Raw genomic sequence first — 16,022 nt, 5'->3', positions numbered from 1 at the left:
CTTGAATTATTGGTTTAAGCTATAATAATACAGTTGAAACTGTTCAGCAAAAGCATCAAAGTATAATACATTTCTCCACAGTGATCAAGACACGTGTAACAGATTGGAAGAGTGCATAAAATTTGCTCTTTGGGTTTAATTATTCTAAGATAATTCTCTCCCAAAATCGTCATTAGCCTCGTGTGTTATAAAAATGATACAGGAACAACACCAGAGAACTATCTCAAGTTTTACCTTGTTGACCAGCTAAACCTGGGTTACCAATATTTCCTTTATCACCCGTAACCCCAGAGAATCCAGGATCTCCTTGAGCTCCATGTAAACCCAAAAGGCCTGGTAGACCTGAGGAATAAGAAATAAACACATTTATACATTGTGACAACCAAATGTATAAACCAAAGAATTGAAGATTAGAAAGTTTAAACAAGTTCAATTTTGGGTATAATACTGGTCAATTTCTGTGAATATTAATGAATAAAACACATCTCAGAGATGTTCCTTCTTCCTAATTAATTGGTTTTCATAAATAATGGTTCAAACCTGTTTGCCCCTTCTTTCCCGGTTGTCCAGTTTCTCCTCTCATCCCATCAATGCCTCTAAAGCCTGCTTCTCCAATGAATCCTTTTTCTCCAAGTATTCCTTGTTGTCCTGAAAACACCCAAGCAAACCAGTTATGTTCGCATTACATTCTGTTTTTAAAGCATATGTAACTTATAATATCAACTTAAAGAACTCCAAAATAAAATATATACTGACTTACTCTTTTATACTAATCTACAACCATACTGTAGTTGCCAACTGAGTCTAATTTCCAGAACAGTCCTAGGTTAAAGATATTTTGCTTGAAAATGCTGCTCGGGAAATGTCCCTATTTTTAGCATTGACAAAATGTGCAATTCATTTTATTTTGTATAATGGATAGGACACGTATAATTTTGAAATGAAGAACCGGGGCACCCACTTGTTCTGCAGTTTGCTCAGGTCATAAAATCCACCCTATACTTCTTTTTAGAGCACAAATAATGTAAAACAGTTAGAGAAGATACGATTCCTGTAATTTGGTTGCATCAAGAATTTGAATTATGCGAAAATACATATTGTGAGTTAAAAATTTTGGATGTCAAAAACAAAACTGGGACTCATGGGGGTTCTAATAACAGGCAAATCTCACTATATGACTTTATTATTTTTTGATTAAAGAATATTGCAAACCCATGTGTCTTGGCGGAAATGTAGGTACACACAATTTCAGCCAGTCAAAGCTGATTTTAAACTACACAGTGGATATTTTGCACTTTATAAATGACCTCCATTGAGAGCAAGGAAAATATGATTAAATGTGTAATAAATGAGACAAAAGTCTGTTGCTAAGAGAGCAGTAAGTTTATCAAATAGGTGACTAGGAAGTGGGAATGATTTAACCAGAAACATGTCATTGTATAGTGAGAAATTGCTGAAGGATTTAATATAGGTGCTCTGACATTCAAAGAAAGCAAAAATAATACATTACTACCTCTAATACAGAATGTAAATTGTATGGATGCTATGTGCCTTCTCATTCTCATATGCCTAATAGATATACTTATTTTGTGATGACTATAGGCCACTTCATACTAAAATATACATAAAATCAGACTAAATAGTCATTGATTTTCAATTTTTCACAATGATGGTCATATAAGTTTATGAATGTTAACTATCATAAAGTAATGGAATAGTCAATAGGATTCACCTGCAATTTTCCACACAGGTGGTGGTAGTAAGCCATATTTCTGGCTGAATCCTTGGAAGCTCAGTCATACTCTGTGTACTATACCTTCTGTTTTGTAAACATGTTTTGCTGTTATTTCCCACACAGCACGGCAGAGCTCCTTAATAGCCCAAACCTTCATCCCATGCCATCTGTATAGCATAAATAAATATATTCTGCCAGTTAAGAATTGGAGATTTTTATTGTGACAGACACAGAATTACAAAGTGCTGGTGGTACTTGGCAAAACACACAACAAAAGTGTGGAAAGATAATAGACCAGATTTCTGCTACTGCAATTATATGCACGTTTTGGTGACCAATACCTGGACTTATGCATCTTTTTCACCAACATGAACACAATTGTTTTAAACATTTGATTTTGTAAATGATATTGGTTATGTATATTATGTACCTGATAATCCAGGGTCGCCTATCGCTCCTTTGATTCCTCTCTCTCCTGGTATATTCATAGTGTCTCCTCTTTCTCCTGTAAACAGGAATGTATACATTCAGATGCCATTATGCACTCCATTGTTAGTTTGAGTTATGGGCATTTATACAGTACCTACCTTTGTCTCCGAAAGTGCCCTTTTCACCAGAAAAGCCATAAATACCAGGCATACCCTTTGAGCCCTTCAAAAAACAATGGATGATGTCAGCGTTTGGAGCATGCTCAGTCCATTGTGATCAAATAACTTCACTCTAACATGCTACTAACAGCAGGATTCTGTAATAGTTCTACTTTTGTTATTTGGTTGCCAGGTTATGTTGTATAAAACAGTTGACTAAAGAATGGAAATATTAAACTCATTGTGGTATATACCAATATAGTGGTTGAAAAAGCCAACTACATTTATGTTATCTATTTATATTCCTAACAAAACAATAACTTACTCTGGGACCGGTAAAACCAGGAAATCCACGAATGCCTGGTGGACCGACTTGGCCTGGAACTCCTGGATAGCCAGGGAGTCCAGTATGTCCAGATTCTCCTTTATCGCCTATTTCATAGTTTGGCATTCCAGGTGAGCCAGACTGACCTGGTTGCCCAGGATGACCAGGCATCCCTTTTAATCCTGAAGAATAGCAAACATAAAACGTTTTAATAGAGGATATCATTTAATTTACACACTAGTAGTTCCATGTTTACACTGTTATGTGCACAGTCTGACTGAATACCCAGTACAACACATAATAATACATATCAACAGAGTAATGATTACTGAGTAAAACATAGTAAATAAATAAATGAATAATAAATGCAGATGTGTCTATTTATCAGTCAACAGGTCTACAGCGCTATACAACTGACTATATAGTTCGCATAGGGGCTCATGTAGAGTTGGACACAAGTCTATTTAATTTTGGCTGGTTTTTTTGCATAAAATACTCAAATCCATACTGAGCATATGCATCAAACCTGTGTATGCGTACATTCATATGCAGATTTTGTTGCATCTTACACTGGACACAGGAACTGAGCAGGGAAGGGGCGGGAGAGTGTAGGCTGAGAACAGTTAAGTGTGTGTTCATATAACTGCGACCGAGACAGACTTGGACGCATATGCTTATACACCTGTCAGGAGATGCATCTCTTGCCATTGCAGGCGGGCTGGTGTAATGATGATTGTCCGCTTCTGATTGGCTAATTGTGTACTGCCCCATCTCACTGAGTACTTCATGCATTATGTGACTACTATAATATATGAAGTAGTTGCTGTCTATTTGTAGTCATATTTCCATTTAGACTTCGGCAGGAGAGAAGAATTTAATTTAATTTTTAAGGGAACAGCAATAGATGCTAGGATTTAATCTAATTTGTATTTAGTATTTGTGTTTGTATCTAAACAGTGCTGTAGCTAGACAGTTTAGTGCCCTGTCTTGCCAGGGCACCGGCTCCCCCCATCTTTGTGGGAGTGACATTTGCAGAGTGAGCGTGGCCAACCTACTGTGGATGGGACTAGTGCTTTACTAGCGCTAGACCACGCAAGGTTGCTCATAGTCAGCAAATGCTGAGATATCCAAAATTATTATGCAGGAAATATTCCACCTACAACCAAAGCTTAGTTTTGGTGGAATTAGTTGACATAAGTTCTATAAAAAAAATTGGCACTTCCATTCCCCCAGACAGGGGAGGGCTGACAAATTTTAGCTCAGGGACAAGACTCGACTCAGTACCTGATTAGGAACATTTTAAAGGAAACACAATGCAGGTGGCCCACTGGCCCCCAGCCCAGTCTGTCCCTGCCCCCAGACCTCCGATGTGGGAGATGCCCAGCTGGCCTAAAGGGACAGATTCAATTATGTGCGATGTGCCGCCGGAAATCAGCACGCACTTCCGTTAATACCGTAAAGTCTCCACTTATTTTTAGGTGCAAGCACAAATAAGCAAATGGGATTTTCTTAAACTGCTAGTGGTGTTGACAGCGGAACTCCCCTGTAAGCTTCCCACCAATCCGAGGGATCTTCACAATCTGAAATAAGCCCACTCAAAGCAATAGAGAAGGTCTCTTGCTCAAAGTGTTAGAAACATTGCGGGATCCTCTGGCTCTCAGGATCAGATGACCACATATCACATTTCACCCAAAACTAGGGACAAATATCCTGAAAAACTCTGTTCCTGCACCACAGGGTAATAGTGGAAGGGATAGATAACATGATTACCATAACAGCCAAATTACTATGTACTATTATGTACTTGTTTGTAAGGTTATAGGATTGGTAACTTTAGACCAAACAGACAAAATAGCCACAGTCCTGTAGCTCCTGGCTGGTGGCTCGTCTCGGACCCTCTAAGTCCTCTGACAGCATCATGAAGTCACAATGCTGCACGGAGCCACAGTCCTGTAGCTCCTGGCTGGTGGCTCGTCTCGGACCCTCTAAGTCCTCTGACAGCATCATGAAGTCACAATGCTGCACGGAGCCACAGTCCTGTAGCTCCTGGCTGGTGGCTCGTCTCGGACCCTCTAAGTCCTCTGACAGCAGCATGATGTCACAATGCTGCACGGAGCCGCAGTCCTGTAGCTCCTGGCTGGTGGCTAGTCTCGGACACTCTAAGTCGTCTGACAGCATCATGATGTCACAATGCTGCATGGAGCAGAAACAGGAGCCAGGTGCCGGGCACCATTGTGGAAGTGGCAGGTTGCCGAGCACCGGTAATCTGTGGTCTTCGGTGGAGCCAGGGCACAGAGGCTAGTAGCAGGTGGCTGCTGCACCCCCGTTTCGATGGCACCGCCCGTATTGACCTAGTTAAGGTTCTGTATCTAAATATAGTTTATATAAAAAATTTGACTTTTGCAGTTATTAATAGCATTGTCCAGATACAATATTACTTAACGTATGTACAAATAGGGTAATGCAACTATACTATAAACTACTATAGTACTAAGCCACATCTTTATGTTATCCATATGCTTTGTGTACTGTATTGTGGTGCATATGTATACACACTTGTTACACCTGATGTAAACCTGGGGCATTTGCTAGTGTTGTAGAGCTGGATATGTCCGTCTGAACATATACATGTAAATGTGCTTTTCCATGCCTGCATCTTTTCCTTCTTACATTTGGGGTGCAAATGCATCCAATTCTACATGAAATAGTGTCACAATAAAACCTTGCAATAGCTATACAGATAAGTTCACATTAAAAAATAAGCCCATCTTCAAATTACCTACAGACTAATAGAGCTTCCCTATTTTTAGTTGACCCCAAATGCATCTCATGTGACAGATTATCAGGAAAATTCAACATCCTTACCCTTAAGGCCTTTAAATCCTTTAAATCCAGAAGGACCGAGATCTCCTTTGGTCCCTTTCATCTCCATTAGCATTTCTGGCTTGATTTCAGGTTTAGGTCCTGGTGGGCCCATTTCACCTCGTTCACCTTAAAATACACAATCATAATCAGAGTTAAAAGGTTATACCCATGGCAGTTCCATATTTATTTTACTTTGTTTTTTTCTCCATTTTGTCAGCTAATACAATTATATATGAATTAAAATGCATTACAGGGAATCTATATGCTCCTACTTTAAATAATGACTGCAGCTTTTGAAAGTAATTAGCAAAGAGACATTTAAAGTTGCCCACAAACCCTTTATGTTCGTTCTGTGAAAACATTTATACATATAATTGTCAACAATACAAAAATGTTTATTAAAAATAAACTTTCATTTTAACTCGCAATCAAGCAAAAATATATTGTTAGCGAACAAGTAAACTTGAAAACTACCTTTTGTGCCTACTTGTCCCAGAAAGCCTTGTATTCCTGGTGCACCAGGGTTGCCAAACTGTCCTTTTGGTCCTCTTCCTGCATACCTTCCCTTCTCACCTTTCATTCCTTGAAATCCAGCCATACCAGGTGAACCTTTTATGCCTATTTTACAGGTGATTAATGAGAAATGCTTTTATAATCTTTAATTTGAAAATACTTATTTTGCTCAGTTTGAAAATGAAGAAAACCAACAAAGAATAAGGCAGGGTCTGTACCAAGAAAGAGTCACAGAGATTAATAGCAATCACTTAGACGAAAGAATAGAATCAATGGGTTTTATTGAAACATAAAAAACCCTAATGATTTCAGTGAGGTTTAGGAAGGATGTCTTTTACGGAATACTGTATTAAATGAAAAAACACAGAACATGTAGGAGGAGAAATGTTTGTGATGTGTGCTCGATCCACAACTCTATCCCAGTCAATTACATAAACAGCGGTAGGCCTATCTTAAACACACAAATTCTACTGGTCATGTCTTTATGATTTCCAAAGTATGTTTAAAAAATGTCATTTGGAGTTAGCTTTTATTTACCTTTCACACCAGGGTGTCCATCCATTCCTGGCAAACCAGGAAAGCCTGGATTTCCTGGTCTTCCCCTTATACCACCAGTCCCCGCATTTCCCGATTCTCCAAGCTGGCCTTTAATCCAGGATTGTCCAGGCTGCCCTTGTTCTCCTTCATCCCCTCTCTGTCCAGTAGAACCTGTGTTTGAAATGTTACAAGGACACAAGGAGATAATTAGACTAGTTTTTCTCTGTTGAATTTACAATATATATGTTTGTTTGTACATTGTATTCACTATGTATTCACAAACAACTATGTATTCACCTGTGTCATTAAACTAAGCTGTGATAACTGCACAGAAAGCAGGTTAATGGAAGATTTTTTCATGGTCAGGGTAATCTCAAGCTGTTCTTGTCCCCAGGCAGACATCTTCTACTGATGTTACAATATGGGAGCAGACAATATGCTAAGTAACTATGGAATATAAGTTACATTCCAGGGGCCTGATTCATTAAGGATCTTAAATGAAGAGGTATCTTATTTCAGTCTCCTGCACAAAACCATGTTACAATGCAAGAGGTGCAAACTAGTTTTCTGTTTTGCACATAAGTTAAATACTGACTGTTTTTTCATGTAACACACAAATACTTGATAGCTTATTTGTACACTGAAATTTTAAGTTGATATTTGTGTGTTACATGAAAAAACAGTCAGTATTTAACTTATGTGCAAAACAGAAAACTAGTTTGCACCTCTTGCATTGTAACATGGTTTTGTGCAGGAGACTGAAATAAGATACCTCTTCATTTAAGATCCTTATTGAATCAGGCCCCAGGTTATTTAGTGTATTCTACTATGTATAATGTTACATAGATGCAAAACTGAAATATGCTATTTGGATATATTAATCAGTCATTTTGGCAACCTATACAAACATACTCCTGGGATGTTCCCCGATTATGCTAAAACTGTTCTGCATTATCAGGAAATTATTGACATTTTAGCAAAGCATATTATATTAATAGTATATCATATGCTTGCACTTACATGATAGGGCTTTGCTTAGCAGATGACCCTGATATTTATTATCCTATAGAGTGTAATGTTATGAGCAGGACCATCTCACCTCTCTGTCTGTCTGTAATACCCAGGCTTGGTTTATTACCGTTTGTTCCCCAATTGTATAATGCTACGGAATATTAATAATAAACTAAAACACAGTGGTCCTATCCATGGTAATGATGAAGAACATAAAAATAGAAATACTCAAAATTAATTTAATTGTTTGTCTAGTATTAGAAGTTTGGAAAGGTGGCCACTAGATTTACCAGTGAAATGTATAACATTGCACTCTCACCTGGAAGTCCAGGGGATCCCACTGTGCCTGGCTTTCCTTGTTTTCCTGGCATTCCTGGAAATCCACCATTCCCTGATGATCCTGGCAAGCCAGGAGGTCCAGGAACTCCAGCAACACCCTGAATACCTTTTGAACCAGGATTCCCTGGGCTACCATCAAAACCTAATAAAAGTAAAAGAAACTATGATGAATAACAGAGTACATAATCAACAGCAAGAAGAAAAGCAGATTAACTAGTCAATAAATTGCAAATGAACCGAGTAACAATCCTGCATATAGAAAGGTAGAGTAGAATGAGGAAATATCTACTTATGCTTATGAGGGAGTAAATAAGATCTGGTTCGTTAAATATTGGATGGCAAATGAGGCTCAGTATAATGTTTAATAGTGCAAAGATATGAATTTAGAAATGATTAAAAAACAAGCCAGTTTGGTAGCTATTTTAATCAATTCCAGCAAAAAAAAAACCCAAAACAAACAATAAATGACTATAAAGGAAAAGAATATAGAAACATTAGCATTATTCACAGATTAATGCCAGAACTGCTCATGGCATATTGTAATATTGACAATGTATTACAAAGCACCAGAGTATGTTTATGTATGGGTTTTAAGTGCAGTAATAAATTGAAACATTCAGAATTTGTAATACCGTACTATATAAAAAAAGCCAGTGGCTAATGGCTGCTTTAATATTGGTGGCTAATAATGCTTTTACCTTACAGTAGTCACACACACACCTTCCTGACAAGGTCGGTCTAGGCTCTTATTTTAGTGATCGGAAGTTTAGCATGCCCCTCTCTCTATTCTTTAATGGTGTAAAAATCACACCCAGATCTGTGTGGTTGATCCAATTAAATTACTTATCACTACTGTGATCCCTTGCTATCTCTTGGTGTGCTGTACAGGCCACGTGACAGCATCCTGCACTACATGATTGGCTGGAATCAGTCACCATTCACCAAGCAGAGTGTGGAGACCTCCCACTACTCTGATTGGTGGAAGGAGCTGGCCATTCACCTATCAGTGTGCTACTTGGTATGACGCTTTTTATGACAATTTTAATGTTGGTTGGCTGGCCGACTGGTGGCTGCAACCTTAATGCTTCAATTGTGTTTTAAACACAGTTGGAGTAGATTGGCAGGATCCTATGCCTGCTTATCTGGTTCCAGGCACATCTACAGTCATGGCCAAAAGTTTTGAGAATGACACAAGTATTGGTTTATACAAAGTTTGCTGCTTCAGTGTTTTTAGACTTTTTTTGTCAGATGTTGCTATGGTATACTGAAGTAAAATTACAAGCATTTCATAAATGTCAAAGGCTTTTATTGACAATCACATTAAGTTTATGCAAAGAGTCAATATTTGCAGTGTTGACCCTTCTTTTTGAAGACCTCTGCAATTCGCCCTGGCATGCTGTCAATCATGTTCTGGGCCACATTCTGACTGATGGCCGCCCATTCTTGCCTAATCAATGCTTGGAGTTTGCCACAATTTTTGTGGGGTGTATTGTCCACTCGCCTCTTGAGGATTGACAACAAATTCGACAATGGATTTAGGTCTGGAGAGTTTCCTGGCCATGAACCCAAAATATTGATGTTTTGATCCCCGAGCCACTTAGCTATCACTTTTGCCTTATGGCAAGGTGTTCCATGATGATGGAAAAGGCATTGTTCCTCACCAAACTGTTTTTGGGAGTTGCTCTTGTAGGATGCTTTACCATTCTCTATTCATGGCTGTGTTCTTAGGCAAAATTGTGAGTGAGCCCACTCCCTTGGCTGAGAAGCAACCCCACACATGAATAGTCTCAGGATGCTTTATTGTTGGCATGACACAGGACAGATGGTAGCATTTTTCCAGATGCCACAAACAATCTGAAAGGGGATTCAACAGAGAAAATGACTTTACCCCAGTCCTCAGCAGTCCAATCCCCGTACCTTTTGCAGAATACCAGTCTGTCTGTCACATACGCCGGTCCCGCGGACGGGCACCGTCATTGTTACCTTCCTCCTATAAACGGTGATCAGGGTGTCCTGACTTCACTCTCGGTTCAACATCCACCATCTGGTCTCTTGTTCTGCGCATGTGCAACCAACTACCCTCTCTTATGACCTCCTACCTGTTCCCATTGGTCCTAGCATTTTGGAGCAGTATTTAAACCTCCCATTTCCTTCTGTGCGATGCCTGTTCTTCGAGTTACTCATTCTCAGTAAGGATCTGGCTTCCTTTGGTCTGACTCACCTGCTGTTGCTCTGTACAAATGTCCTCGGATCAGCTAAATCCCTCTCTGCTGTTGCCTCTAATAGTACTGCTTGCTGCACCTGTATTCACTCGCCATGCTCTGAGTAACCATCTACGGATCAGCTAAGTTCTACTCCACTACTGCTTCTATTTGAACTACCACTGTACCAGTAATTCATCTGCTGTTGTTCTGAATTACCATCTACGGATCAGCTAAGTTCTACTTCACTACTGCCTCTGTTTGAACTGCCACTGTATCAGTGATTCACCTGCTATTCCTCTGAGTTACCATCTATGGATCAGCTAGTTCTACTCCACTACTGCCTCTATTTGAACTGCCGCTGTACCAGTAATTCACCTGCTGTTGCTCTGAGTTACCATCTACGGATCAGCTAGTTCTACTCCACTAGTGCCTCTGTTTGAACTGCCACTGTATCAGTGATTCACCTGCTGTTGCTCTGAGTTACCATCTATGGATCAGCTAGTTCTACTCCACTACTGCCTCTGTTTGAGCTGCCGCTGTACCAGTAATTCACCTGCTGTTGCTGTGAGTTATCATCTACGGATCAGCTAAGTTCTTCTTCACTTCTGCTTCTATTTGAACTACTGCTGTGCCAGTAATTCACCTCTGACTTATCGTCACAGCTCCTCTGTATCAAGCTCCACCTATTATTCTGCCAACACTCATTCTGGGAATCGCGACCTGCGGGATAGGAGCAGCGAAATCCATACTCTCTTGTGGGGGTCACTGGCGAACACCACCTACCCATTAGATTCCGCGCCCCTGAATGAGCTCTATCATTTGAGAGATACAAGGGATCCACTAAATATCCAACGGATTTGTGACACTGTCCCTGATGTTTTTCCTGGAGAGAAGTGGCTTATTTGCTGGCCTTCTGGACACCAGTGCATCCTCCAAAAGTCTTCGTCTCACTGTGCGTGCAGATGCACTCACACCTGCCTGCTGCCATTTCTGAGCAAGCTCTGCACTGGTGGTGCCCGATCCGGCAGCTGAATCAACTTTAGGAGACGGTCCTGGCGCTTGCTGGACGTTCTCAGGCACCCTGAAGCCTTTATCACAACTATTGAACCTCTCTCCATGAAGTTCTTGATGATCCGATAAATGCTTGATTTAGGTGCAATCTTACTAGCAGCAATATCCTCCTTGCCTGTGAAGCCCTTTTTCGTGCAAAGCAATGATGACTGCACGTGGTTCCTTGCAGCTAATCATGGTTAAGAGAGGAAGAACAATGATTTCAAGCATCACCCTCCTTTTAAAGCTTCCAGTCTGTTATTGTAACTCAATCAGCATGATTGAGTGATCTCCAGCCTTGTCCTCGTCAATACTCTCACCTGTGTTAACGAGAGAATCACTGACCTGATGTCAGCTGGGCCTTTTGTGGCAGGGCTGAAATGCAGTGGAAATGTTGTTATGGTAAAGAGGGACTTTGAATTTAATTTGAATTCATCTGATCACTCTTCATGACATTCTGGAGTGTAGGCAAATTGCCATCATAAAAACTGAGGCAACAGACTTTGTGAAAAATAATATTTGTGTCATTCTCAAAACTTTTGGCCATGGCTGTATGTAGCATGTGACCAGAGGCAGACGGTCAGGCTGAAAACATTAAAATTGGACCGGCCGGAGAGCAGATGACACCCCATCTACAATTGGTATTCCGCTACCTTATGAAGCGATTATTCACCATTTTATTATTGCAGTTATTATTTTATTATTACCACTTGAGCAGTCATATTTACCTTCTGTTTCATGTCATTGTATGTTATTTGTTTGTATCATGATCCCCCCTATGTACAGCGCTGTATAACATTTTCACGCTTTATAAAAAAGGATAATAATAACATAAGAACTACTTTGTAAAACGAAGCAAAAAGAAAAATCTGTACAAAAGCTCTGCTTCCAGCAATGGGCACATGTCTAAGAATGTAACCATCATTTTGTTGTTAATATTACAAATTACAAGAAGGTGGACAGTGCCTTTAAGGTATTTGGGGTTGAAAAAAATAATTATGAGATGACTTTTTGAAATGGAGCAAAAACATTATTGACCATCCTGGTAATTTGTTAGAAGTATGTACCTTGGGACCCTGGAATGCCGGTGTCGCCTTGTTTGCCTTTTAGACCTGGGAAACCAGGAAATCCAAAATCCCCTGGGGATCCTGAAGGAGCTCCCAAGACATCACCAGAACCACCTTTTACTCCGTCAAATCCCTGTACACCGGGCTTCCCCGCTGGACCAGGTGCCCCAGGTAGTCCTGGTTGGCCAGGTTTACCACGGTCTCCTCTTCGCCCTGGGAATCCTGCATAAGAAGGAAAAGAAATGCCTTGAGCAACACTATACTGAATACATAAAGGAAAGTAATTTATTACATTTATCTATAAACTATTAGTAAAAAAAAGGTTAATTTAGGATTTGCAAATATAAAAGTCCAGGACTCTTATCATGATTAACCATGGTCCAGCATGGATAACTCATTATGTGCATTTGGCAGAATGGTTTTGGTCACATTTTTATGCACATTGATTGATCCATTACATATAATAATTTTGACGGTGACAGTTTCTGCCATGAAGCAACATTAAGAAAGTGAGAGCTAAAAAAGAAAGCATCATCTTGGCAAAAAGGAATGATATATGTCATAAGTCCCAGTGTAAATACTGATATATTGACATTCAAGTACATCTTCACATTGATGGCCCCAATATTTTTTAAATAATATAAAATTATGCGTGATTCTTGATTTTTATAAGTTGATTAACAATAATGTCAAGAGAACCATTTTGGATGAATATAGGATGGATAATAAATTATTGATTAGTACATATAAAATAGAGTATAACAATTACTCAATTAAATGGCGTGCCACACCAGTCTAGAGATCTAGAAAATAAAAAGTGACTTTACACACAGAGCCCACCCAGTGAATGGCAAAGTATAACTTTCTTCTAGTCTTATTAGGTGAAGACTACTGCACACAACTCTTCCACATAAGCAAGTGCATAAGTGAAATCTATAGATTAGAATAACAATAATACAGCTATTTTATTCTTAAAACAAGCAGCTATTAGCCATGTTTGTGGTCTGTGATGGATGATTTGTGGAGTTGCTATCCCCTTCTGAGCAGGGTTTATTTACCACTTGTCTTGCACTAAGTATCAATGAATAAGAAGAAACAGAAGTGAGATATTATGAACTCCACATGATTCTACACAACACCCCCTTCTCCCTTAAAATAACTAGGTAACAAAAGAAAAAAAAAGAAAAAGAAAAAAGTGTAGACAAATTAATATGAACCTAGTTTTCTGCTGAATCTGCCCCAGGGAAGTTCTTCTGCAGTTCTTCTACAATTCCCAGAAGCAGTGAAGTCATTAGACATGTGTGAACATTGCCATTAACTTTATTTGTCTAGTGTAAGTTAGACAATTAAAGTAATTGTCTGATTGATTCCTATGGTTTAGTGTAAATCCTGAATTTAAATGCAATTTTACTAAATGATATTCAATGCCGCAACTTTCAGGGTAGCACAATTGTGTTATAGAAATCTCCTATGAAGATGCATTATCTCTCTCTATGTGCCCCAGTTTTGCTGCTTGTTCTAATAATCTTTGGAATTAGTGTCTAAGATAGACCTTATTGAGGTCATTTTCACATTACATGGTAGACATGACCTGCAGTGGATTGTATCTTCTTTTTATCACACACACATACATCCACCCAAATCTCTACAGTTCTTAGCAAAACTTCATCCAAATATTGGTAATTATTCAATGTGTTGTGAACAAGAAACACAGGGGATGGGAATCTACAGAATAAAGTCACATGATAGAGAAGAGAGTTGGATAAGACATTACTCACATATAAAAGTTAATATTAATTAAAATAAATATATCATTATCCTGCTGTACAGCAGCAGCCATATATTATGGCTTTTCCAGGCCAGTCCTATGTTTGTCCACCGTAAATCCTTAAAGAGCTAAACATTCTCTGACCATTCAAACTGAAGTGAGCTGTAGCAGTATGTTGGATGTAAGTGCGTCTAGACACCCTGCTGCTCTCCTACCTCCACTCATCTAATCTACGTCATACAATAGTGTTCAGCTACAACTACTTCAAATAGTGAGGATCCAAGTGGAGGGATCTCACAGTAATGGTCTGGGAGAAAGAGGATATTTTGTTCTTACACCTCCCCACCTTGGAGAGTGGAAAACATTTTTAACCAATCCTGGAAATGATGCTCCTACATTACCTTAATTAGTGGGACATGGATCATAACTGTTTTATTACAAAGAACTATTTCCATGGACAGAGCAAATTTAATGTCACAGGAGTCTAACAGTATATTGTTATAGATCGTTTTGAGATCTGAGTGAGTGATGAAATTTGGCTTAAAGAGCATTGAAAAGATTGTGAGATAAAATAGCATTTGAGTTAGTAAGATTCAGAAAAGATAACTGTGTAAAAGTCCTACAGTATTCGTTACTGTATTTAAATAGCCAACAGTTCACCCAGTCGTAGTAAGCAAAAATAAAAAAAATACCTGCTGGACCCAGGAAGCTGTCGGGACCAGGGTCACCTCTGGCTCCTTTAAAGCCCCCGGCTCCATCTGGACCTGGTGCACCAAAATGACCTTTTGGACCTCTTATACCTAATGTAAGAAAATCAAACAAGAAACAATGTGCATAAGTGCCCAATATAATCATATGTAATAACAACAAGTTCCTAGTAAATAATCATGATTTTTCTGAAATTACAGCACAGAAACTCAACCACACTCTTCCCAGACCCACTTTTGTGTAACTCCAAATGTGCACCAGTGATTATTATGTAATAATGTAGACTCATAGGGTCTGGTTCAATGCAAGGTGATGTGTCACTGGTCCAGCTGTGCACATTTCCAGGTACTGTGTAGATTTTCCTGCACACCTCTATGAGGTATGAAGAGAAATCTTATGCTACATAAACTTGGAGTGCCTTTACTGCCATCCGGAGGCACTCTGTGGCACAATGCTTTTTACTGATTCGGCCCTCAGCTTCTCAGGTAAGTAGTATATGTTAAGTTTATAAACTGAATGTTAATCTCTGCAATTTAGAGACCCTATAAGTATAAGATATATAAGTGACAACAAATTCTAAAGTCAGTCTTTCACAAATATACTAATTATTTTGCAAAGGTTTTTTTCATAGCATATATTGTTTTTTGTTTTTATTGTAATCTATTTTTTTTATTTTTTATTTCTCCCCCCGTTTCTCCCAGCACAGTTGGATCTCGATGGATACAGATTTTGGGTGTGAAGGTGATTTTTAAAAAAAAATATGACTGCTCTGCCATTACCAGAACTGCTCTGCTATAAACAGCCACAAAGACGTTCATAAGTGCTATATAAAGTACATTGACTTACTGCAGAACTAAATACAGGACCAAGTCTGCCAAATGCTCTCATGCCACATTCTCAGCCATGCCATGAGGAGAGGGCAGGGTTAGTGCTCCAATTCATTTTTAAATATTTTTTGGAGGTAACTACCAATGAGCCGAGCAGCCCGGAGGTTGATTACCATGGTCAATGGGGAGCCATGTGCCGCAGCTTTCTCTTCGCTGTAAGCTAGCTCATGTCTGGGTACAAGAATTGTATAGGAGGAGCATATTCTCTGTGGTGGCCATTGTGCTTAACAAGGAAAAATCAAAATAGGTCCTACTACTCATCATCATTATCATCATCATTTATTTGTATAGCGCCAACATATTCCGTAGCGCTTTACAATTGGGGACAAACACAGTAAACTAATAAACAAACTGGGTAAAATAGACAGGTGAGAAGGCCCTGCTCGCAAGCTTACAATCTATGGGGACTACTGCACTTGAATTGTA

General features: G+C 39.1%; 1 protein-coding gene across 4 annotated transcripts in view; it reads right to left on the bottom strand.

Annotated features, from left to right (window-relative positions):
* COL4A2 (collagen type IV alpha 2 chain) overlaps positions 1–16,022 on the bottom strand; it is a 218,390-nt gene that overhangs the window by 27,342 nt on the left and 175,026 nt on the right. For all 4 annotated transcript variants that reach the window (XM_075200005.1, XM_075200006.1, XM_075200003.1 and 1 more), the window contains exons 29-39: positions 14,694–14,801; positions 12,234–12,455; positions 7,893–8,054; positions 6,563–6,733; positions 5,987–6,130; positions 5,513–5,638; positions 2,648–2,829; positions 2,323–2,386; positions 2,166–2,240; positions 541–648; positions 235–342 (exon numbers count right to left, since the gene is read on the bottom strand). In XM_075200005.1, the coding sequence (XP_075056106.1) occupies positions 235–342; positions 541–648; positions 2,166–2,240; positions 2,323–2,386; positions 2,648–2,829; positions 5,513–5,638; positions 5,987–6,130; positions 6,563–6,733; positions 7,893–8,054; positions 12,234–12,455; positions 14,694–14,801 (1,470 nt within the window). The remainder of the gene's footprint in view (positions 1–234; positions 343–540; positions 649–2,165; positions 2,241–2,322; positions 2,387–2,647; positions 2,830–5,512; positions 5,639–5,986; positions 6,131–6,562; positions 6,734–7,892; positions 8,055–12,233; positions 12,456–14,693; positions 14,802–16,022) is intronic.

Source organism: Mixophyes fleayi, chromosome 2 (genome assembly GCF_038048845.1).
Source record: "Mixophyes fleayi isolate aMixFle1 chromosome 2, aMixFle1.hap1, whole genome shotgun sequence".
NCBI lineage: Eukaryota > Metazoa > Chordata > Amphibia > Anura > Limnodynastidae > Mixophyes > Mixophyes fleayi.
Note: the sequence above shows the minus strand (reverse complement) of the source record. Positions and strands in the feature narration are given on the sequence as shown.